The following is a 19,615-nucleotide window of genomic DNA, read 5'->3' on the forward strand; positions in this document are numbered from 1 at the left end:
ACCCTATAGCAAAAACCTCTCCAAAAAAAAAAAAAGAGTTGCCAGCCCATGAATCAGGGAATTTCCACTGTCCCCAGCTTTAGAGAGTACTGTTGACTGAAATGGCACGTGGTCTCATCAGGAGCTTTCACTGAAGCAGGTGCCTCCAACAGGCACAGTCTCGGGAGCAGGCCAGAAAGGATGTGTGGGCTGGGGGCATTGGGGCCAGGAGAGAGGCAGAGGGTGGAGGGTCCGTGGTGGCTAGGGCTGCCACAGCCTGCAGGGAGCCTGGCTGGACGGGCATTTGAGGGCCTGTCCTCCTCGAACCCACGCAGGTTGTGGGAGAGTGCAGACCCAGAGTCACCCCAGCTGGGAGGCGGATGGAAGTCATGGGGGCTCCATGTACGAAGTTAGTGTTGGCCAAAGTGACTGTGGAGGCCTGGGTGGGACAGGTGTGCACAGTGGTGAGGCTGCAGCAGGGTGTCTACACTGAGCAGCCCAGGGACCGGAGGGAGGCCCACTTTCTCCTGGTCTTCAGCCTGGGATGACGACCTGGCACCTGGCCTGTGGCTCCTCCCTGATGGGGCTGCTTGTAACCACCCCCCCTCCCAACAGGAGAAGTACCCAGCCGTTGTGCACCTCCCGGAGGGGGCAGCCTCCCGCTGCCTGGGGATCCGCAGCACCAGCCAGCCTGGGTGAGTGCCAGTTCCAGCCCTCTGGGCCCTGGGAAGGCGAGGTTATAGATGGTGAAAGATGAGGGTAAGGTATCTTGGAGCGAGTCCAAGCTGGAGGCGAGGAGACCCACCAGACACGGCAGCATGGCAAGGGTGGGAGGAACCCAGCAGCTGGTGGTGTCCCTGGGGTCCACAGGGTCAGTCCAAGGAAGGCGACCCCACTGTTATTCAGACATGGCAGGACAAGAACGAGAAACCAGGAATGTGGAGACTTGATGGTGGCCTCACCTCTGCCACCACCGGCCTCGGGCTGCTCTCAGGTTCTGTTCCCATGCTCCATGGCTCTCATGAACACATGTCTGTGGGAGCTCTGTGACTGTGAACTCCCGGCCCGCCCTCCCCACGGCCTCTGTACCCGCTGGCCTGGAACTGGCTCCTGACGCCCAGCCGCTCCAGAGCAGTGTGTGTGCCCACACCTGTGACCCGGATCACAGTGCTTGTCTCGGCGGTGGGCACGGGTGAGGGCCGAATGTGGTCACTGGCCGCTTTTCTTCACAGTGGGTAGAAATGTGTTTAGGGGCAGGGAAGCCCAGCATCTCACCCACGTGTCACTCCTTCCAGGTTTGAGTTAGTCATCGTCTGGAGGATACAGACAGACAGTGAGGGGAAGGTCGTGCCCAAGCTGGATCTTCTCACCAAAGTCCCACAGCAAGGTAGGGTCCCGGCTGGCGGGACCAGGTGACGCCTGCACATTCCCAACGAAGCCTGCCGACGCCCTCTGCCCTTGCATGCTGAAAACGTACAGTGGAAAGTTCCACTGATGTACTTTATCATTTTAAAACATGTTTATTAATAATCAAAATGCATGTGAGAGGGGATTACGCCCCCAAAGTGCAGGCGAGGACATTCTGCCCAGAATGCAGAAGGGGGCCAGTCCCATCCTCCCGTCCTGAATGGCTCTCCCCACTATGAGGTGGGCGGGGACTGGGAGGCGGCTCCAGGGGTCAAGGAAACCCAGAGCCCCCACCTTGAAGTTTTATGCGTTGTTTTCTTTACAGCCCTGGAGCTGGACAAGAGTGGAGTCATAGACGCTGCTCCACTCAGCTTCCGGACCCTGCTGGGAGTGCTGGGGATCGAAGCAGCTTTAGAAAGCCTGATCCAGCTGCTTTGCTCAGAGCACAGTTCGTCCCCAACGGCCAGCGTGTGAGAGTGGGATGCTGTGCCCGCTCAGCACACGACCGCGCTGCGCACACACGGACGCTGTGCCCACTTAGCAACCGCACCCTTAAAGCAGCCGTCCATGCTTACGACAGTCTACACAATCTCTAATGTGGAAAATTTCACTGTTTAAGTAAAAAATGCGAGATACACTTAACAGGGCATGGTTTTAAAGTGAGTTTAACGTTTGGGGAAACGTGCCAAGAACAGCTGTGTGTGGTTGGGTGCAGGAGGGACTGTATCCACCGGGGCCTTCACACTGGGCGGCCAGCAGAGGCAGCCAGCAGCCGTCTGGGGAGCTCTTAGGGAGCAGCACCACCTTGTTGCCTCCTCCGGGTTGTGGAGTAGCTCTGCCAGACGGAGGCGCTCTCAGCAAGTCCTCTCCCTCTGCTCCGTCTCCTACCAAAAATAGGTGCTGCTGAGTTTTTACGAGATTTTTGCTATAGGGTGTGTGTGCTCACAGAAAGAGAGACAGCTAGAAATAACCTCCAGAGGGATGGCCAAGCCACAATCCCTTCTCCATTCTCCTCTGGAGATTTTGGGTAGGCACACACAGGCGTGTGGCATTTTAAGCTGCCAGGTCTGGGACCTGAACCGCGACTACTTGGAAGTCCAGCAACATAACCATGACCCCATCTGCTAGCCCCTGCTGCTGCTTTTAAAATGCCCAAAGACTGCAAGGACAGCACCGTCCTGGTCACACAGGGCCTTGCACACAGGAAACGGGACCTTCCCCAAAGCCCTCCCCTCGCAGAGGGCCGCATGCTGGCTCCCTGCTGGGAGGAGTTGCCAGGCAGGCAACCCCCGGCACTGCTTCAAGGCCCGTGCGTTGTTTCAGGTGGGTCGGGCCTTCCTAGAGTCTGTGTGTGGTGGTTCCGCGGTGGGTCAGAGAGGTGGCCAGCCTGGGCAGCAGGACCCACCAGCAGAGAGGATCCTGAAGGCCCAGGGCTGGCAAGGGCCAGGTGTCTGCGATGGGCTTCCCGTGTCCTCCCGCTCCCCAGATGCAGGCTGCTGGTTTCCACCCTGTCCATGCGGGGACCCAGGCAGCCCAGCCCATCTACTCAAGGTGCAGGGGTCAACTGCCTCCGAAGCGGGACTCAGTCACCCGTGCACTTGGCCCCACGCCTGCTGCCCACTGCATCAGAGCACCAGCGGGACATCCCGAAGGCGGCCTCAGCCCCAGCCTGGTGCTGCCAACTGCCTCTTGCCAGGTCGACACTGACCGCCACCTCCCTCTACCCAGCGCCTGTACCTCCCTGGGAGTGCACACGAGCCTGTTCCCCCCACCCCCAGCCTGTCCTCCCAGGGACACTCATGAGCCCCCACACCTCTCTGAAGAGCCTGCACCTCCCAGGGAGCAGTCACTTAGTGGAGTACCCAGGCCCTCCCTCACACTGCTCGTGCGTGAGACCACGTCGCTGAGATTGGGAGGGACTACGCAGGTGTCCAAACAGCCCGAGTGTAGCATAGTCGGAAGTCAGTATTAAGACATTCGAGCAGTTCTAGAATAGTTTGCTTGATTCAAACAAGTATAATTCTCAAGTTATCACAAAATTTCCCACAAAAATTTACAATCAGCAAAATATTTTCCTTATTTTTCATATAGCATCTCATACAACTCCATGGTTTTGCTAATATTATATGTTACAATAAGCCTTCATTAGTCCCTTAAAACAGTGATATAAATAATCAGTCTGTACAACCTACCATAGAATAAAAAACTGAAGCCAAGATTCCCAATAGTTTTCATAGCAGCCGGGCACACTCTTGGTGACCCCAAGAACCCACAGCACCAGCCAGGAGTCAGCCATGGAAGCAGAGCCTGCCAGCGCCAGGCAGGCCATGGGCCCGTGCACCTGACACGGAGCTGACCTGCCTCGCGGCAAGCCCAGGGAGGGTGCAGTCCAGGAAGAAGGGAGAACATCCCCGGCCACCCATACCACCAGGGTGCCAGGAAGACACAGCTGTCGGTCCACGCCTGCTTCCAGCTCTGCTTCCACCTTCGACAGCAGCAATTTCAAGGGAGAAAACGCTGTATGTCCCCCTGAAGTTACAGGTTCGAGTGGTGCCACCCTGGCCTGAGTCCCGTGCTCCCTGCTAGCACATGTGGGCCTCGGCACCTCCACCTCCACCTCCACAGGGACCTGAGTCTGGGCTGCTCAGAACCAGTGACCACACTGCCCACCGGGTCAGCTCTGCAGCAGGAAACCACCTGAAGTCTCGTCTGATGAGTGGCTTGTACTGAAAAAGTGACTACGTAACTCACTGGGGACAGTTCCAGTGGCATCCGTGTTTCCTTAAAAGTCCAAACTATAAGATGAATGTGACAATTCAAGTTTTCTATGTTAGGCGTCTGGTGAAAAGAACCAAACCTTGGGTCTTATATAATAAGGCTTTCGCATTAGAGAGTTAGACACGAGCCCCAGGTGGGAGAAGGGGCACCCAGAGTGTCCTCCTGGGGCTCCACGGACACTTGCATTTCAGGAGCAGGTTCCTGGGACACAGTACCACGTCCAGCATTCCTTGTCCTGGAAAACGTTCCTAGTGCTCACTCCCACGTCTGCAAGGGCAGTCCCCCCCTCAACAGGGAGGAAAGGCAAAAACATTCACAGCCCAGAGTGCCCCCCACATCAGAAAATAGCCCTCTCGTCACCCTTCACTCTACGTTCCCGTTCCAGACACTGAGGGCAAGTTAGACCTTGTGGAGAACCAATGTGCAATCTTCGCTTTCCTTGAACCGGGCCGCCACCACAGCGGCGTCTTTGGCACGCACGGCCTTGGAATAGTAGCTGACTATCTTGCCATCCAGCTTATACTGATGAGGGATGCTCTCGTAGGGCTTGAGATCGAGGTCCAGCACAGACACGGAGAAGGCAAACCTGGACCTCGACGAAGGGACGACAGGCCTCTGGTCGGAGCTGCAAGTGAAAGGCGGTTTCAGGACACACAGACCCCAGCTGGCTTGCCCCCGGCTACGCCCAGCGTGCCCAGCACGGAGCGCCCCTGCCAAGGAGGCACTGCCGTAGGACAGGCCAGCGCACCACCCCGCACCAGACGAGAGAGGGTTAAGGGCTGAGGGAATGGAAAAGCAGGGACGGGGAACATGTGAGTGATATTCCCCACGTCCCGTGGTAGAAACAAACACTGGAGAAGTCATTTCATCATGAGCCAAGCATTACAAAACCCAAGGAAGAGGAAAAGCAGATCTGGCTTCCACGGCGCAGTGTGAGAACAGACGATTGTGTGCACCTTTCCAAGGCCTGGGGGACACGCACGCTCCCTGATGCTTCCCCATCCGCAGAGCAGTCTGGCTCTGTGTTTCACCGCCAGGCCCTGTCTTCAGTGCTGTGCACTTTCTCTCAGAGCTCAGTTCCGTGGGTTTTATGGACACCAGAACGTGACGTGCTTGGAGGAACCGGAACCCTACTTTACAAGGGAGCACCTCCCAAGTTCCTGCCTCCGCAGGTCCAGGCCCTGGAGCCAGCGCTCACTGCTGCCTCGCCAGTCACAGAAACTCAGGCTGGCCCAAGAGAACTCTGGTGACCAGTCCAGATTTCAAAATTATTTTTTAAAAATAAAATAACAACCCTATTTCAAAAGCTCTTGGGGCCAGCAAGCAGATGGCATGGAGATTAAGGCCCTGGATCCCACAAGGCTGACTACGGTTCGAGCCCCAGACACAGCAGCTTAAGAATCATGCCAGGCCCATGTGCATGCATGCCCGAAATCCCAGGAGGAGGATGGAGAAGGGGTTGTGGCACGGCCATCCCCCAGCGGGTGCTTTCCACGTTCCCTCTCTCTCCCTATGGCAAACTTAGGAAGCAAGCAGAGCTCCTGCCTGGGAGCAGATTCTGTTCTGAAGACGCTCATCACAGCCCCAGCCCCAGGTAACCCGGGCCCTGGAATCCTGTTTCCAGGAGAAATGAGCCCCGACTCTGGCTGGGTGGTTACCCACTGTCGAGAGTTAGACAGCGGCAATAGCTCGTTTACAGACTCGGGCCTTGAGTACTCCCTGGAAGCTGGAAGGGTGAGTGGTTTATTTCACGTGGAAGCCCGACCACTCAGGGCTGGGTCTGAACCAACTCTCAGCACAGGGGCCAGGACAGTTTGTGTCTCTGGCCCCCAACAAGGGCTGCGTATTTTTAAAAGACACAGCAACTTCCCAACAAAATGACATAGAGGAAGGGTCTTCCAGGCAGTACCTCACACTGCTGCTGGAGGCCCGACCTCTGCTCAAACACCAGCCCCAGTGGCAGCAGCTGGAGCACCCGGGTGTCTCAGTGGTCCTGAAGCCAAGCGGACACATCCCTGGGATGTAGGACCAGACGGCCTTCGTCTGCGGGGAACAGCCTGTGCTGGATGCTGACCAGTCAGGAGGGTGGCTGGGGCTGAGCTCCTCCAAGAATGCTGGTGGCGGGGTGGAGAGGCCAAGGCTGGTAGCCGCCACCCCATGGTGTTTGGAATAGGAAATCCAGGGGGTGGCAGGATCCAGGAAGGGGGCGTGAGCTCTCCTCAGGGTTCCAAATTCCCAAAAAGTCAAAAGTGCACAGCGACAGCATGGCAGGCCTCATCTGGGGCTTCCTTTCATCGTGAGGCAGAAGCAGCAGAGTGGGCAGGGAAGCCGCCATTCCAGGCGGGCACTAAGTTTAAGTGGCCCGTCTGTCTGTGTGCGTAATTAATTCACTGCTCCTCCAGGGCACAAAGACGACTCAGGGCAGAGCCCAGCCCCTGTTATCTGAGTCTCCCAAGCTCCCACTCCTGTGTCCCTGAGAAGCCTGCACCTGAATATGCATCCCAGATCCTGTAAGAATAAAGAAATGGGTGACGAGGACTCATGGGTGACCACTCTCCCCTTTACAGGGTGTGCACGTGCTCACACATGCCCACTGGCAATTAAAAGTAGTTTTAAAAAATCATGCCCTGGGCCAGCAGGTGCATGGTGGTTAAGGTGCTGGAGCACACACTGCCGACCGCGGTCCGAGCCTCAGACCTAACTTGCTTTCTCACTTTCTGTCTCTCTCTCTCCCTGGTGAGTGCACATGCCCTACAGCAAACTAAAAATAATAAAATTAAATAAATATCTTAAAAAATGCAAAAGGAATCCTGCCCCAAGGTGTGTTCTCAGTGAGTCCGACCCCGTGATGAGGCACCCATTTTATCCCAGCCTGTTACAGGTGTCTCCGCTCCCCTCGAATCTTTGCAGAATGGACAAAGACAGGCGTGGGGTTCAGCTGGCAGGGAATGCCCTCCCTGCCTCTGCTTCTGCCACTTCCAAGCCAGTAACAGTGTTTGCCCTTTTTCACTTTTTTTAGTTTGCGATAGGGTGCGTGCGCTCACCGAAGCTGGAGAAGAGGGGTTTGAGAAATCACCCTGGGGGGATGGCCACACCACAGTCCCTTCTCTTCCATTCGCCTCGGGATTCTGGGCACACACACTCTTGGTGTGATTCTCAAGCTGCTAGGTCCAGGACTTGAACTGCACAGCTGGCCACGTGGAATCCAGCCGTCAACCTCCATACCACCTGCTGGCCCCGCCTTTTCCTGTTTTTTTTTTTTTTAAACTAAACCAGAAATGTTCTCTCTCTCTCTGTGTCCGAAAAGGACCAGAAGGAGCACTTTGCAGGCTATAAACCCTACACCTCCAACCCCAAGTCTGTGTAATCTCATGGCTCAGCACCTTCTGGACACATTGTTCTCTCCCCTGCAGAGCAGGAGGCAGGACAAGCACCAGGGCACTACACTCCCCTTCGGGCTGTTTCCATGGCAACACCGCGGTGCACTGCACCCACACACACACAGGTGTGGGAAGGAGACACACATCTGTCCTCTGTGGCCTCCCTGGCCCACCTACTGGTCGCTGAAGTGAGCACCAGCACCCATGTACGCATCTGCACCCTATACCCTTGGCCAGGAAGGACATGGAGGATTCCTCTCCTGACAACACTAGCTCATTCCAGCTAGGGATGCCGTGTAGCCGAACACTAGAAACAGTCCAGGGACAGCATAAAAACCACCTCTTCTGCACTTTGATGGTGCCCTATGAAAGGCCAGTACTTCACGTGGAAGCAGACCATTCTATGCCCTCTGATGTGTGGGACTCCTGGGACTATGCTTCAAAGGCATCAGAAAAAAGGGCAGCTGTGGTAGCCAGCGCCACGGTCAGCCAGGCCTGCACGGCCTGTCGGAAGAAGGCAGACATCCTGTAACACCGTGTAGGGTTGGCACCCTGGAGAGGAACGGCACAGGTGGGTCTAACTACTCTGAGGTCACACGTCCATATGAGCTCCTGAGACACGGAGGAGGATCCCAGTGGGAGCCCTGGCGCTCAGGAGGCCCCACCACAGGGGCTGCTCTGGGCTTGGGAGTCGGCCCACAGGCTGCCTGGTGGAAGGCTGGGGACAGACACCACGGACCCCTGTCCTTCCCAGACCTTGGAACACGCGCTGCAGTGTCCACTCTGCGTCTAAGCCTTGGGGGCATTTTCTTACAAGTAACAGCAATTTTCAATGTCCTAGAACAATCCTTTTCAGTTTTTTCCACAAGTGTCTTAGGCAGGATCATGAACCTGTGTCACCCAGGAAGCCAAGGTGGCCACAGTATCGCAGTCCCACTGTCATCCTGTTCACCCACCACACACTCCGGACCAGCCAGCGCCTCACCTTGCATCCTGCAGACAAGGGGCCAGCGCGATCATAATGGAGCAGTCCTTGGCCGTCATGGCGACACGGTACTGCTGGACCTGTGGGGGAGGGAGAAGTCAGCCCCAGGGCACGTGCAGCCTTGCTGCGACAGAACCGGCCTTCCTGCTGGTGGGGACCTCCCGGCGACAGACCCCACAGATGGGGCTGGCAGCATGGCGATGCCAGAGGGCAAAGACTGCATGTGAGAGCCAGCCCCACCCTGACCTCCCGCTAAAAGCACACGGACCCTGCTCTGCGCTCAGAAACAGGATTCGTCATAAAGGAGCCATTCCGTCCCCAGGAGAGAACGCAGACAGACACTGGCTCCACTCTCAGGCCTGCTGGCCGCAGTAATAGGACCTGGCCATGCCTCTCAGAAGACGAGCACCCAGGATGTCCGGAGACGCTGCTGTGACAGCATCCGACATGTCAGAATGTCACGCAAGCCCCAAGAGGATGCATGTGGTCACTCATGTCACCCTCACAGCAACCTGCCGGGACGGTAGGGCTAGAGCCCACTTTATAGAGCGGGAGATGGAGACCAGCCCAGGCATGAGGGCTCTGAGGCCCGTGCTCTTCCACACCCTGTGCAAGCACACGGACGTTGGTGCACCTGCCCACATGCACTGCCACGCCAGCAGGGTTGCCTGCCTGGACCCACACATGCCACGCTTCGAGGGGTCCTCTTACATAAAGCCACGCGTTCGCTCAGTGCAGAGAGAGACAGGGAGAGATCTGAAATGACTGCTGTCCAATTTACAACGGCCACCTCTCCACAGCAGATGTGAGAGCATCTTTTTCCTTTAAGCTTTCATATATTTGACTTTTTGAGATTAAACAGCTGTCACTGTCACAAACATGAGCTGGATACAAAATGTAACTGGGACTTAGGCATTATCCCTGACATCAAACCGTAACCTTCAGTCTTGCTTTCAACCATCCTGTCAATTTCATACCACCAAGAGGCTTATTCTGTCCTTAGAAAGCATCCAAGCTAGGGCCAGCCCCTGGTGTGGTGGTGAAGGCAGCTGAGTCCCACATGACAGACCTACAGTTTGAGTCTCAGACCCGACAGCTTGAAAACACCGGGTTGTGTGTGCGTGTGGTGTGCCCTAAAATCCAAAAAGGAGGGGGAAAGGGAGGAGAAGGGACTGCAGCATGGCCTCCCCGTGCTGGGTGCTTTCTCTCTCCCTCCCAACAAGCATTCACACCCTCTGGCAAGTTGGGGCCGCAGCTCAACTTTTTTGTTAAATATTTAATTTTATTCATCTTTTTTTTTTATTTGACCAGAGAGAGACAGAGAAAGGGAAATTGAGAAAGCAAGCCGCCCGGTCTGGGACTTGAACTCCTTTCAGCCATGTGGGAGTCCAGCACCCCAACCACCATGCCACCTGCCAGCCCCACAGTTCAAATTTTATCTACTTTTTACCTTAGGTTGTTTCTCCCTCTGGTGTCATATCTAAGAATTCACTGCCAAGCCTAAAGTCATAAAGATTTCCCGTGTTTCCTTGTAAGAGTTTAATAGTTACAGCTCTAACACGCAGGTCTGCGACCTGTTTAGAGTTAATTTTTGAATGTGATTTGTGGTGGGGTTCAGCATCACTGGTTTGCATAGGGATAGCAAGTATTTTTGTAGCTGTCTCTTTCTGCTCACTTTTTCTTCTTTTAGCTGTATCTAGTCTACTGTTTCATTTGTTCATTGAACTTTCCATTGCAACAGTTACATTTTTAGTTTCTAAAAATGTCCTTTTGGTTTTTTTTTATACCTCCTTGGTATTTCTCTAGTTGTTGCTTTACATTTCATTTTAAGCAATTTATGAGGATATTTTATATTCTGTACCTGATAGTCAGATACAGTGAAGCCTTCAGGGTTCAAGCCTAACAAGAAGTCTATTACTCGGGGTACTGTACTTGCTGCAGTTCCTCAAAAACTTAAATCTCAAGTTGCCCCTGGACCCGACAATTCTGCTGCTAGGAATATACCCCAGAGAAACACAGGTCTACATGAAAACTCGCATACAAACTTCTAGAACACCAGTGACCCACAATCCAAATGCCCAATGGCAATGAGAGGCCCCTGAGCCGTGAAAAGCAATGGCCGGTGATGGAGCAGCTCCAGAGCCCAGCCCCAGTCGACCACAGTTAGTGACTCCATCACGTGTGGGGTCCAGGCAGAGCTGGGGAGGGAAAGCAGACTTGGACAGGAAGCAGTGGCAGACGGTGGATGGGAGTGACAGGGCGCGGGGACTCTGCGGCATGACGAAAACCCTCTGAAACGACCTGCGGTGGCTACACAGACCTGTGAGGCCGGAGGAACCCCACTGTACACGGGGGCGGGCAACTGCAGCACGGAAGGTGCTTCTCAATCGGGCCGCAGGGGACAGAACGAAAAATGCAAGGCCAGAGAGGGCGCTGGACAGCACCGTGGATAAACATGCGGACACTAAGCAAGTGTCCGTGCAGTGATACCTGGACTGGGACACTGCATAAATAACAAGACAGGGCCAGCCGTGGCGCAGTGGGTGAGGCGGCTTATCCCACACGACCAACGGAGGAGTCCAAATCCCAGACCTTATGGCTTGAAAAACGTGCACGCAGGCCCAATCTTTTTTTTTCTTTTAGAGAGATTTTCTGCTATAGGGGATTTGTGGTCACTGGAGAGACAGAGAGCGAGAAATCACCCCCCAGGGGCATGGCCACACTGCAATCCCTTCTCCTCCATTCTCCTCCCGGGATCTTGGGCACACGCACACACACACAGAGCATGAGTTTTAAGGCTGGGTCTGGGACTCAAATTGCGGTTGACTACCTGGGAGTCCAGCAACATAACCGCTATACCATCTGCTGGTCCCAACAGGAAAGGAAGAAAAACGGAGGTGTGACCACCCCCGACGAGGGGTGCTTTCTCACGTACCCTCTCTTACTCACTCTCTCTCCCGTGGACACACACACCTCTTGGCAAAATTAAGAAAGTAAACAGAACAAACAACCAAACAATAATTCCATGTATTGAGACAGCTGGAATGAAGAGTCCCAAACCCTCACAGAATGTGGGAACAGGGGTGTCAGATAATTGACCTTTGAACTTCACTGGTGCAGATAAACAGTGCCACAAAGAGGAGAGGAACAGGTGTCGCTTGCTAACGAGTAGAGAAAAAAATGAATTAAAACAGACATGACGGGCCAGCCTCGTAGCCTGGTAGTTATGAGAAGCCGGATGACATGGCCAACCATGATTCTAACTCCAACCCTAGCGGCTCGAAAAACACACCAGGCACGTGGGTGTGCTCAAAATCCAAACAGGGTGGGATCAGCAGTTAGCATAATGGCTATGTCGCTAGACTCCCATGTAATTGACTACGGTTCATGTCCTGGACCCGGTGGCTTAAACTCACACCGGGCACCTGTGCGTGTGAGTCCAAGATCCCAAGAAGAGAATGGAAGAAAAGGGACTACAGCGTGGCCATCCCCCCCTGGGGGATGATTTCTCACTTTCTGTCTCTCTCTGTGTTTCTGGAGAGCACACGTGCCCTCTAGCAAAAACCTCTTCCAAAAAAAGAAAAAAAATATATATATATATATATACACCCAAACAGGATGGAGAAGTGGAGAAGGGACTGTGGTCAAGTCACAATAGGGCCACATCCCCTGGGAGTGCTCTCCCCCACTCCCTCTCTCTCCTGTGAGTGCATGCACTCTCTGGCAACTTAAAAAAAGCAACACTGGGCCAGTAGGTGGTGTGGTTTTGGCGGCTGGATCCCAACAGCCAACTCCATGGTTCAAGTCCCAGAGCCAGCAGCTTGAAAATCATGCTGGGCAAGTGTGCGTGCATGTCTAAAATCGCAAGAGAATGGAGAAGGGATTGCAGTATGGCCATCCCCTCAGGAGTTGATTTCTTACTGTCTCTGTCTCTCTCTGGTAAGTGCACATACCCTATGGCAAAAATCTAAATAAAACTGGGGACCAGCAGGTGGCATGGTGGTTAAGGCGTTGGACACTCCCACATGGCTGACTGTGGTTCAAATACCGGACCTGGTGGCTCGCTTTCTCACTTTCCCTCTCTCTCTGAATAAATAAAATTAAATAAATAATTATCTTTTTTAAAAAATCTAAATAAAACTAAAGCAAAAACAAAAAAAAATATCACAAGCAAAAAGTACACAGATGTCAGGCTAGCAGATAGCATAGTGGTTAAGGTGCTGGACTCCCACAAGGACAACCACAGTTCATGGATCTGGCAGCTTGAAAATCACACCAGGCATGTGTGCATTCATGCCCAAAATCCCAGGAGGAGAATGGAAGAGAACAAACTGCACCATGGCCATCTATCCCCACTGGGAGGTGGTGTCTCACCTTCCCTCTCACTGTCTCTGTCTCCTTCTGGGGAGTATACACACCCTATGGGAAAAAAACTTTAAAAAAAAAAAAAAAGTACATAGATGTGCACAGGCCAGAGGCCAAATCCAGCCCACCATCAGTTCTTTTTTACTTTGTTTTATTTAAAGTTTATTTCTTCTACAAACAGAGAGAGAAAGTATACACCCTCATCACAGGGCCCTGCCACTGTGATCCTCCCTCGTTCTGCTTGCCCCCAGTCACAGACACAGAGGCTCAGGTCCTCAGGGAGGTGGCCAGATAGGAACCCAGAACTGTTCCGTGTGGGCTGGCCTTGGCATCCCATTCACTCTGCACCCCACCACCTATTTTTGTTTTTGAGAGGTTTTTGCTATAGGGCATGTGCGCTTGCCAGAGAGACAGAGACAGAGACAGAAAGCGAGAAATCACCCCCCAGGGGGGATGGCCATGCCTCAATCCCTTCTCCTTTTTCCTCTTGGGATCTTGAGCATGCATGCACACGCACCCAGCGTGAGTTTCAAGCCACCGGGTCCGGGACTGGAACCGCGGTCAACTACATGGGAGTTCAGCGACATAGCCATTACGCCAACTGCTGGTCCCTCCACCACCTGTTTTAAAGTTTTGCGGGGACAGAACTGTGCTTGCTTACATCTTGTCTGAGGCTCAACAAGGGCAGAGTTGTGAGGAGCTGCCCAGAGACCAGAGGGCCAAAGTGCTTGCTGCTCAGCCCTTACAGAGGCTGCCAGGCTTGCACTAGAATCTGCACCTCAGTCGCTGGCCAGTCATTGGGATTGCAGTGAAACAGAGACCACGTCCCCTTCTGTCTCCAGAAGGACAAGATTCAGATCAAGTCTGCCTGAAAGGACTTTTACCGCCACACGCCTGCAGTCGCAGCTACTGGGGAGGCCGAGGGAGGAGCAGACCCTCAACATTCCACGGAAGGCCCTCGAGCCACCCCCAACAGTATCACTCTGGAAGGCCACACCACAGTGTCAGTGAGGACAGCAACATGGACCCCGTCCACAAGCCTGGATGTGTGTGTGCTATCACATGTAGGTTCGTGCATCCACCACAGTCAACACACAACAGTTCCATCGCCGCAGGGGCCCACGATTGGAGCTTCCATAACCACCCACCTTCCCAACTCCCCACCATCCCTGGGCAGCTGAGAATCTGACATTTCCAGATGTTACAGAGACAGCGTCACAAAGCATGTAACCCCTGGGGTGGCCTCTGTCGCTCAGAAAAGCTCCCTGACAACCATGTGTGCCGTGTCCGCTGAGCTCCAAGGATATCCCACCACCTGGCGAGCTGGCTCCGGCCACCTGCCAAGAGGCTCTAAGCTCTTGAGAAGCATTTTCACTGTCACAAGTGAAGCTGCCCTGAGCACTCCTGGGCAGGTTGCGGGGTGAGGGCCGCCTGGGTTTCCCTGGGGTGGCGCCCACCAGCGCGGGCCTATGAGGGCCCTGTGAAAGGTGCACCTGGAGTGCCGTGCAGGACAACCTGCTAGGCCACTTCCAGAGCCATCCCCGGCCCAGGCGTGAGAACAGGCTTTCTGTCGCATCTGACCCGGCCATCGCAACAGCTGCACATGCCTGCAGCAGTCTCCTGTAAGATGGCATTTACCGTAGGGCTTAATGCTTAGAGCAACTCCAAAGTAACCTGCCCGGGGCCAGCGGGCGCTATAGTGGTTAAGGTGCTGAACTCTCACATGCCTGACCGTGGTTTGAAATTCATGCCGGGAGCGAGTATGTGCATGCCCAAAACCCCAAGAGTGGAGAAGGGACTATGGCATGGCCATCCCTCAGGGGTGACTTCTCACTTTCTTTCTCTGTCTCTCTCCAGAAATCATATACACCCTATAGCAAAAATCCTTTAAAAGAAAAGGAAAAAAAAAAGTAATCTGTGCTTATGTAGTGGAAAACCAAAAAAATATAAAGATGTTGGAAATAAGGGGCTGGACTCCCACATGGCTGAGCATGGTCTGAGTCCCAGATCTGGGGCTTACTTTCTCACTTCCCTGATCTCTCTTTCTCTGGTCAAATTTTAAGAATTTAAAAATAACAACAGATAAAATTAAATAGAAAAAAAAGGAAATAAAATACTGTTTCTTCTTTTAGGGGAAAAAAGCAATGCTGCTGTTTATTGCTAAGTCACTGCCCCCAGCAGGAGACAACCCGGGCAGACCTGCCTGTTTTATTCTGACCCAGAGGCCCCTTGGGGATCACATGCCCTTGCCCCTCAGGACAGCTGTGCCTAGGCCTCAGCTAACTTCCCTGGGGTCCTGGGCTTCAGAGGTTCATCACAGACTCCACGAGCTCTCTTCAGTCCTCAGCCCTAACAAATGGCTGCAGCCTTCACCAGGGGCCACAGGTTCGACAGGACAGGTAAGGGCATTGCCTGGCTGCCTTGAAAACGGGGCTTCCTCAGGCCAGAGGTAGCACAGCGGTGCCAAGTCGGACTCATGTGCAGAAGTCCCAGTTCAATCTTGGCAATTGGGTCTCTGACTTCCAGGAAACTATCCTGGGGCCTCCCTGGACACACAGGGGACACACAAGTGCCTGGGACCCAGGCCGGCCAAGGTAGGGTGGAAGGAGAACCAACAAAACCAAAACTCCTTTGGCACCAGGACCCAGAGGCTCTCAGGGTAACATTTTAAACACATAAAATAAACTACGGTGACAGAATAGTTATTGTAATACATTCTTTAGGCTTTTGCCACAGAGTACGTGTATTTGCCAGAGACAGAGAGAAGGAAAGAGAAATAACCCCCTGGGGGGACAGCCATGCTGGAACCCCTTCTCCTCTTGCGATCTTGGGCATGCGTGCACATGTGCCCAGCGTGACTTTCAAATCACCAGGTCCGGGACTCAAACCACAATCAGCCATGTGGAAATCCAGCACCTTCACCACTGTGCCACCTGCTGCGCCAATGTGTTCTGAAACACGTAGCCCAGGTCGGCTGCATCTAAGGCGGTGTGAGCACGTACACACCTTGAGCATCTGTAACCAGGGAGAGGTGGGAGGCCTCGCTTCTTGGCAGGAAAGCCACACAGGGCCAAAGCCACGTTCAGAACGGAAGGAAATGACATGTCTCAGGTAGAGGCCGATGAAAATAAAGACACAACTTTTTACCTATCCGACTTCCTGGGCCTTCAGATTCTCACTGAACCAGAAAAGTCAAGGACCAGGCTCTGCCCCAGAGGCCCTTCCAGGCTGCTTCCAGGCTGCTCCCAGGCCTGCCCTGCACAGTCACAGTGGCAGGGGTGAGGGCCAAGCCCGGGCTCCAGGGAGGAATGCAGATGGGCCATGCTGGGTGGGCCTCCTCCAACCCGAGCCCAGGCCCCATCGGGATGGGGTTGCACTGGCCCGGCTGCCCACTGGGGTGAGCAAGGGCAGGGGAGCGCGGAGGTATCCTCCTGAAGAGCCACCGCCTGCCCCTTCCCAGTCCCTTGGGGAACCTGAGTGCCCCACACTCACAGTCCCGTTCCCCAGCAGGGCAAGCAGTGGGCAGCACTGGCACCGAGAGCCCAAGATATACACACAGGTCTGCCCACCTTCCTCAAGGCAAAGGCCACTGTCCCGTCGTCCTCAGTGGAAAGATCAAGCAGCTGCTGGTAAAATGCCTCGTCATAAGGCCCATCTATTTGTAACATTTTTCTGAAAGAGAAAGCAGAGAGAATGGCAGGATGACCGAGCTGCCTGGAAATGCGGCTTAACAGGACCTGATTCGCCATCCAGGGCACCATGTCCACCTCCCACACTGCATCTCAAAGGACACCCCACACGGCCCTCACAGCACACTCGACTCTGCAGCGTCATGGCTTCAGAGCCGGGCAGGGCTGGACTCTAGGCAGCCCTGAGGCCAAGCCCAGGAAAGAGGCGCTCCAGGTCCCCAGATGCCATGTTTGTGCAGCCACAGCCCATGTGAGCCCAGGGACCCAGGCCCAACCAGTGGAAGGGCTTGGCGATCTGGTGGGAACAGGAGCTAGGCTCGTGGAGCGACACTGCCCCCTGCAGTCCTGGCCCTGCTGCTGCACAGACCTGCAGCCCACAGCTCCAGGGCCTCCCTCCCAAGGCTCCAAATTCCCAGGCTGAGTCCTGGAGCCTGGGGTAGTGCTGGGGGCAGTGGCAGGTATGTGCTGTCCTCCTAGGAAGCCTGTTCTGTCCTCTTGCAGGGGTGACCCTGACTTGGCCCACCTTCATGGTCTCCACTTGGGGTGGAGCCCAGGACAGGGGGGCTACACTGGCCTCACCTCTCCTCAGGAGACTCCTCCAGGTACCGCTCGACCCGGTTGTACAGAGGGTAGAGGCCTTCGATGTCCAGCAGGTCTAACATCTGCACCTGGAGGGTTTTGTACAGAAGACAGCCCTTCGGTAACCCCGAGCGCTCTGGGGCGTTTTTTCCTACCAAGAACATCGGGGAAAATGAGAGCAGTTCATTATCAGAGGCTGAAGAAAGCGCAGGGAGACGTGGCTGGCCCAGAGCAGGGGTGCGCTGGGGCTCAGCCATCAGCTCCGCCCAGGCCAGGCTAGGTCCCCAGTGCTGAGGGTGGATGGCCCGCCCACCCGCAGAGCTGCCGGGGCCGGTGTGCACACAGACCACAGACGTGCCAGACCGCCACTCGTTCTGGGCCTAGCCTCCCAGCACACCTCTCCTCAGAGCCTCCTGTCCAGAAACTACACCACCATGCAGTGTGGACAGAAAGACCCTCATTCCAAGTAAGACAAGGCACAGAACTTCACAGGTCAGCCAGCTTCCCTGCATCCACGAGACCACTGAGAGGACAACTGCGGCTCCCTGTGGGGTCCAGAGCCACCAGCCCATGTGGAGGTGGCCAGGCCTGGGATGCCCCAGGCATGAGCTCTGCCCAGCCATGCAGAGCAGGAACAGTGGCCCAAGCTACCAACAAAGACACATGAACACAGGGACAGAGGCAGGAACATAACTTCATTGACCCCTTGTGTGTCCTGATACCCACAGGGAACAAGGTACCATGTGCACCAGGAGACACCCAGGCCCAGGCCACGCCGTCCTCTTCAAGAGAGCAACCGTTTCCCATAAAAACCAAACTGGGAACCAGCAGTTAGCATGATGGCTGTGTTACTAGACTCCCACGTAGTTGATCGCGGTTCGAGTCCTGGACCCAGTGGCTTAAAACTCATGCCAGGTGTGTGTGCGTGCGTGCCCAAGATCCCAAGAGGAGAATGGAGGAGAAGGGATTGTGGCATGACCATCCCCCCTGGGGGCTGATTTCTCGCTTTCTCTACGCTGCCCCACGTGAAAAAAAAGCTCTCAAAAAAAAAAAAAAAAAAAAAAAAAACACCGAACTGCAGGTGAAGATGGGCAAAAACGTGTGTGCACAGGGATGGCCGTAGCCATCTGTGGGCTCCACTGTGGTCCCTCACACGACACTGCTGTGCAAATGCTGTCTCACTCCCCCTGCTGGCATGACACGCTTGGTCATGTAGACAGGGAAGCAAGGAGTGGAGGCCCCTGTGCCTAGAAGGAGAGCCATCCGAATCTCAGTGCAATTCCTGCCGCTGGCCCTCAGGTGGAACAGACAGAGAACTATGCTAACGAAGTTTACAAATTAGGTTAGGAGCCAGCTGGCGTGTGGAGGGGTAAGGTACCGAAGCCCACACGGCCAACTGCGCAGCTGGAGTCCTGGATCCAGCGGCTTGAAAATCATGCCAGGCACACCCAAAATCCCAAGGGGAGAGTGGAGGAGAAAGGATCGTAGCATGACCATCCCCCTGGGGGTGGTTTCTCACTTTCCCTCTCTGTCTCTGGCAAGCACAAGCACCCTATAGCAAACTACACAGAAAAACAGGTTACCAAACACCCTGAGCTCGGCGTTGTAAGATGTGCAGTCCCACTGCACGGGCTGTCTCTGTGCATGCACCTGGGAAGGCTGGAAGGGAGCCCAGGGCCATGGGGCCCCGTGACTGGCAGTCCCTGTGTGTCCTTCCAGACACAAGCTGCTTCCCTAATCACGGACACAATTTAGCAAAATTTTCTGAAATGACCAGGAATCACTTTCCTAACAAGAGAAAACCCCACATAACGTGTTTGTGCTAAGGAAAAGCTGACATAAAGGCAGGGATGAAGGCCGGCCGGGCGTGGGTGGGTTCCCGCTCAGGCACTGGCAGGGCTGTGGCCTTCGAGCTGTCCCCAGGCTCCTGGAGACCACCCAGAGCCACAAGAGGCACCACTCTGTGAGACGTCAGGACACGCGGCAGCGGCTGCACCACACTCGGTCCCTCCTGCCCATAATGGTGTCCCAGGGCCCTTGGGCCCAGATCCACGAAGACCCCTCAGTGCTCAGACCCACCCTGAAGGACTTGTGCCTCAGTTCTCCTCGCCTACAACAAGCCAAGGAAATCTGCCTCTAGGGCTGCGACAAGGATCGATGGGGCACGTGGCGGGAAGCGTGTGCACAGCGCAGACAGTGCCGACGGCCGCGCTCTGGGAAAGGCAGGTGTCTCCTGCACATCACATCGCATGCGCAGGTGGAAGGGGAGCGGGCTCTGCGCCCGAGGTGATACGCACTGAGGCCCAGAACCGGCAGCCCCGTAGGTAACCCCAGGCCAGGCAGGGACCCATGCGGTCACTGGCCTGGGGAGTCTCAAGGCCCTTCAGACCCCCGCCCGCTACGGAAGGCCGGGCCCTACCTTGGTGGAGGAGGCTCCTGCTGGAAAGGCGTGC

General features: G+C 54.9%; 2 protein-coding genes across 2 annotated transcripts in view; one reads left to right on the forward strand and one right to left on the reverse strand.

The window, feature by feature from the left end:
* Positions 1–2,259, forward strand: part of CENPP (centromere protein P) — a 273,851-nt gene extending 271,592 nt beyond the window's left edge. Inside the window, exons 6-8 of the mRNA XM_006161460.3 lie at positions 595–674; positions 1,275–1,366; positions 1,712–2,259. Coding sequence (XP_006161522.1) covers positions 595–674; positions 1,275–1,366; positions 1,712–1,860 — 321 coding nt within the window. The 3' untranslated portion in view covers positions 1,861–2,259. The remainder of the gene's footprint in view (positions 1–594; positions 675–1,274; positions 1,367–1,711) is intronic.
* A 1,123-nt stretch (positions 2,260–3,382) lies between these two features.
* IPPK (inositol-pentakisphosphate 2-kinase) overlaps positions 3,383–19,615 on the reverse strand; it is a 45,001-nt gene continuing 28,768 nt past the window's right edge. Inside the window, exons 12-15 of the mRNA XM_027765521.1 lie at positions 17,163–17,542; positions 16,464–16,566; positions 8,530–8,609; positions 3,383–4,789 (exon numbers count right to left, since the gene is read on the reverse strand). Of these exons, the coding sequence (XP_027621322.1) occupies positions 4,564–4,789; positions 8,530–8,609; positions 16,464–16,566; positions 17,163–17,542 (789 nt within the window). The 3' untranslated portion in view covers positions 3,383–4,563. The remainder of the gene's footprint in view (positions 4,790–8,529; positions 8,610–16,463; positions 16,567–17,162; positions 17,543–19,615) is intronic.

Source organism: Tupaia chinensis, unplaced genomic scaffold, assembly GCF_000334495.1.
Source record: "Tupaia chinensis unplaced genomic scaffold, TupChi_1.0 Scaffold138619_1, whole genome shotgun sequence".
NCBI classification, from domain to species: domain Eukaryota; kingdom Metazoa; phylum Chordata; class Mammalia; order Scandentia; family Tupaiidae; genus Tupaia; species Tupaia belangeri.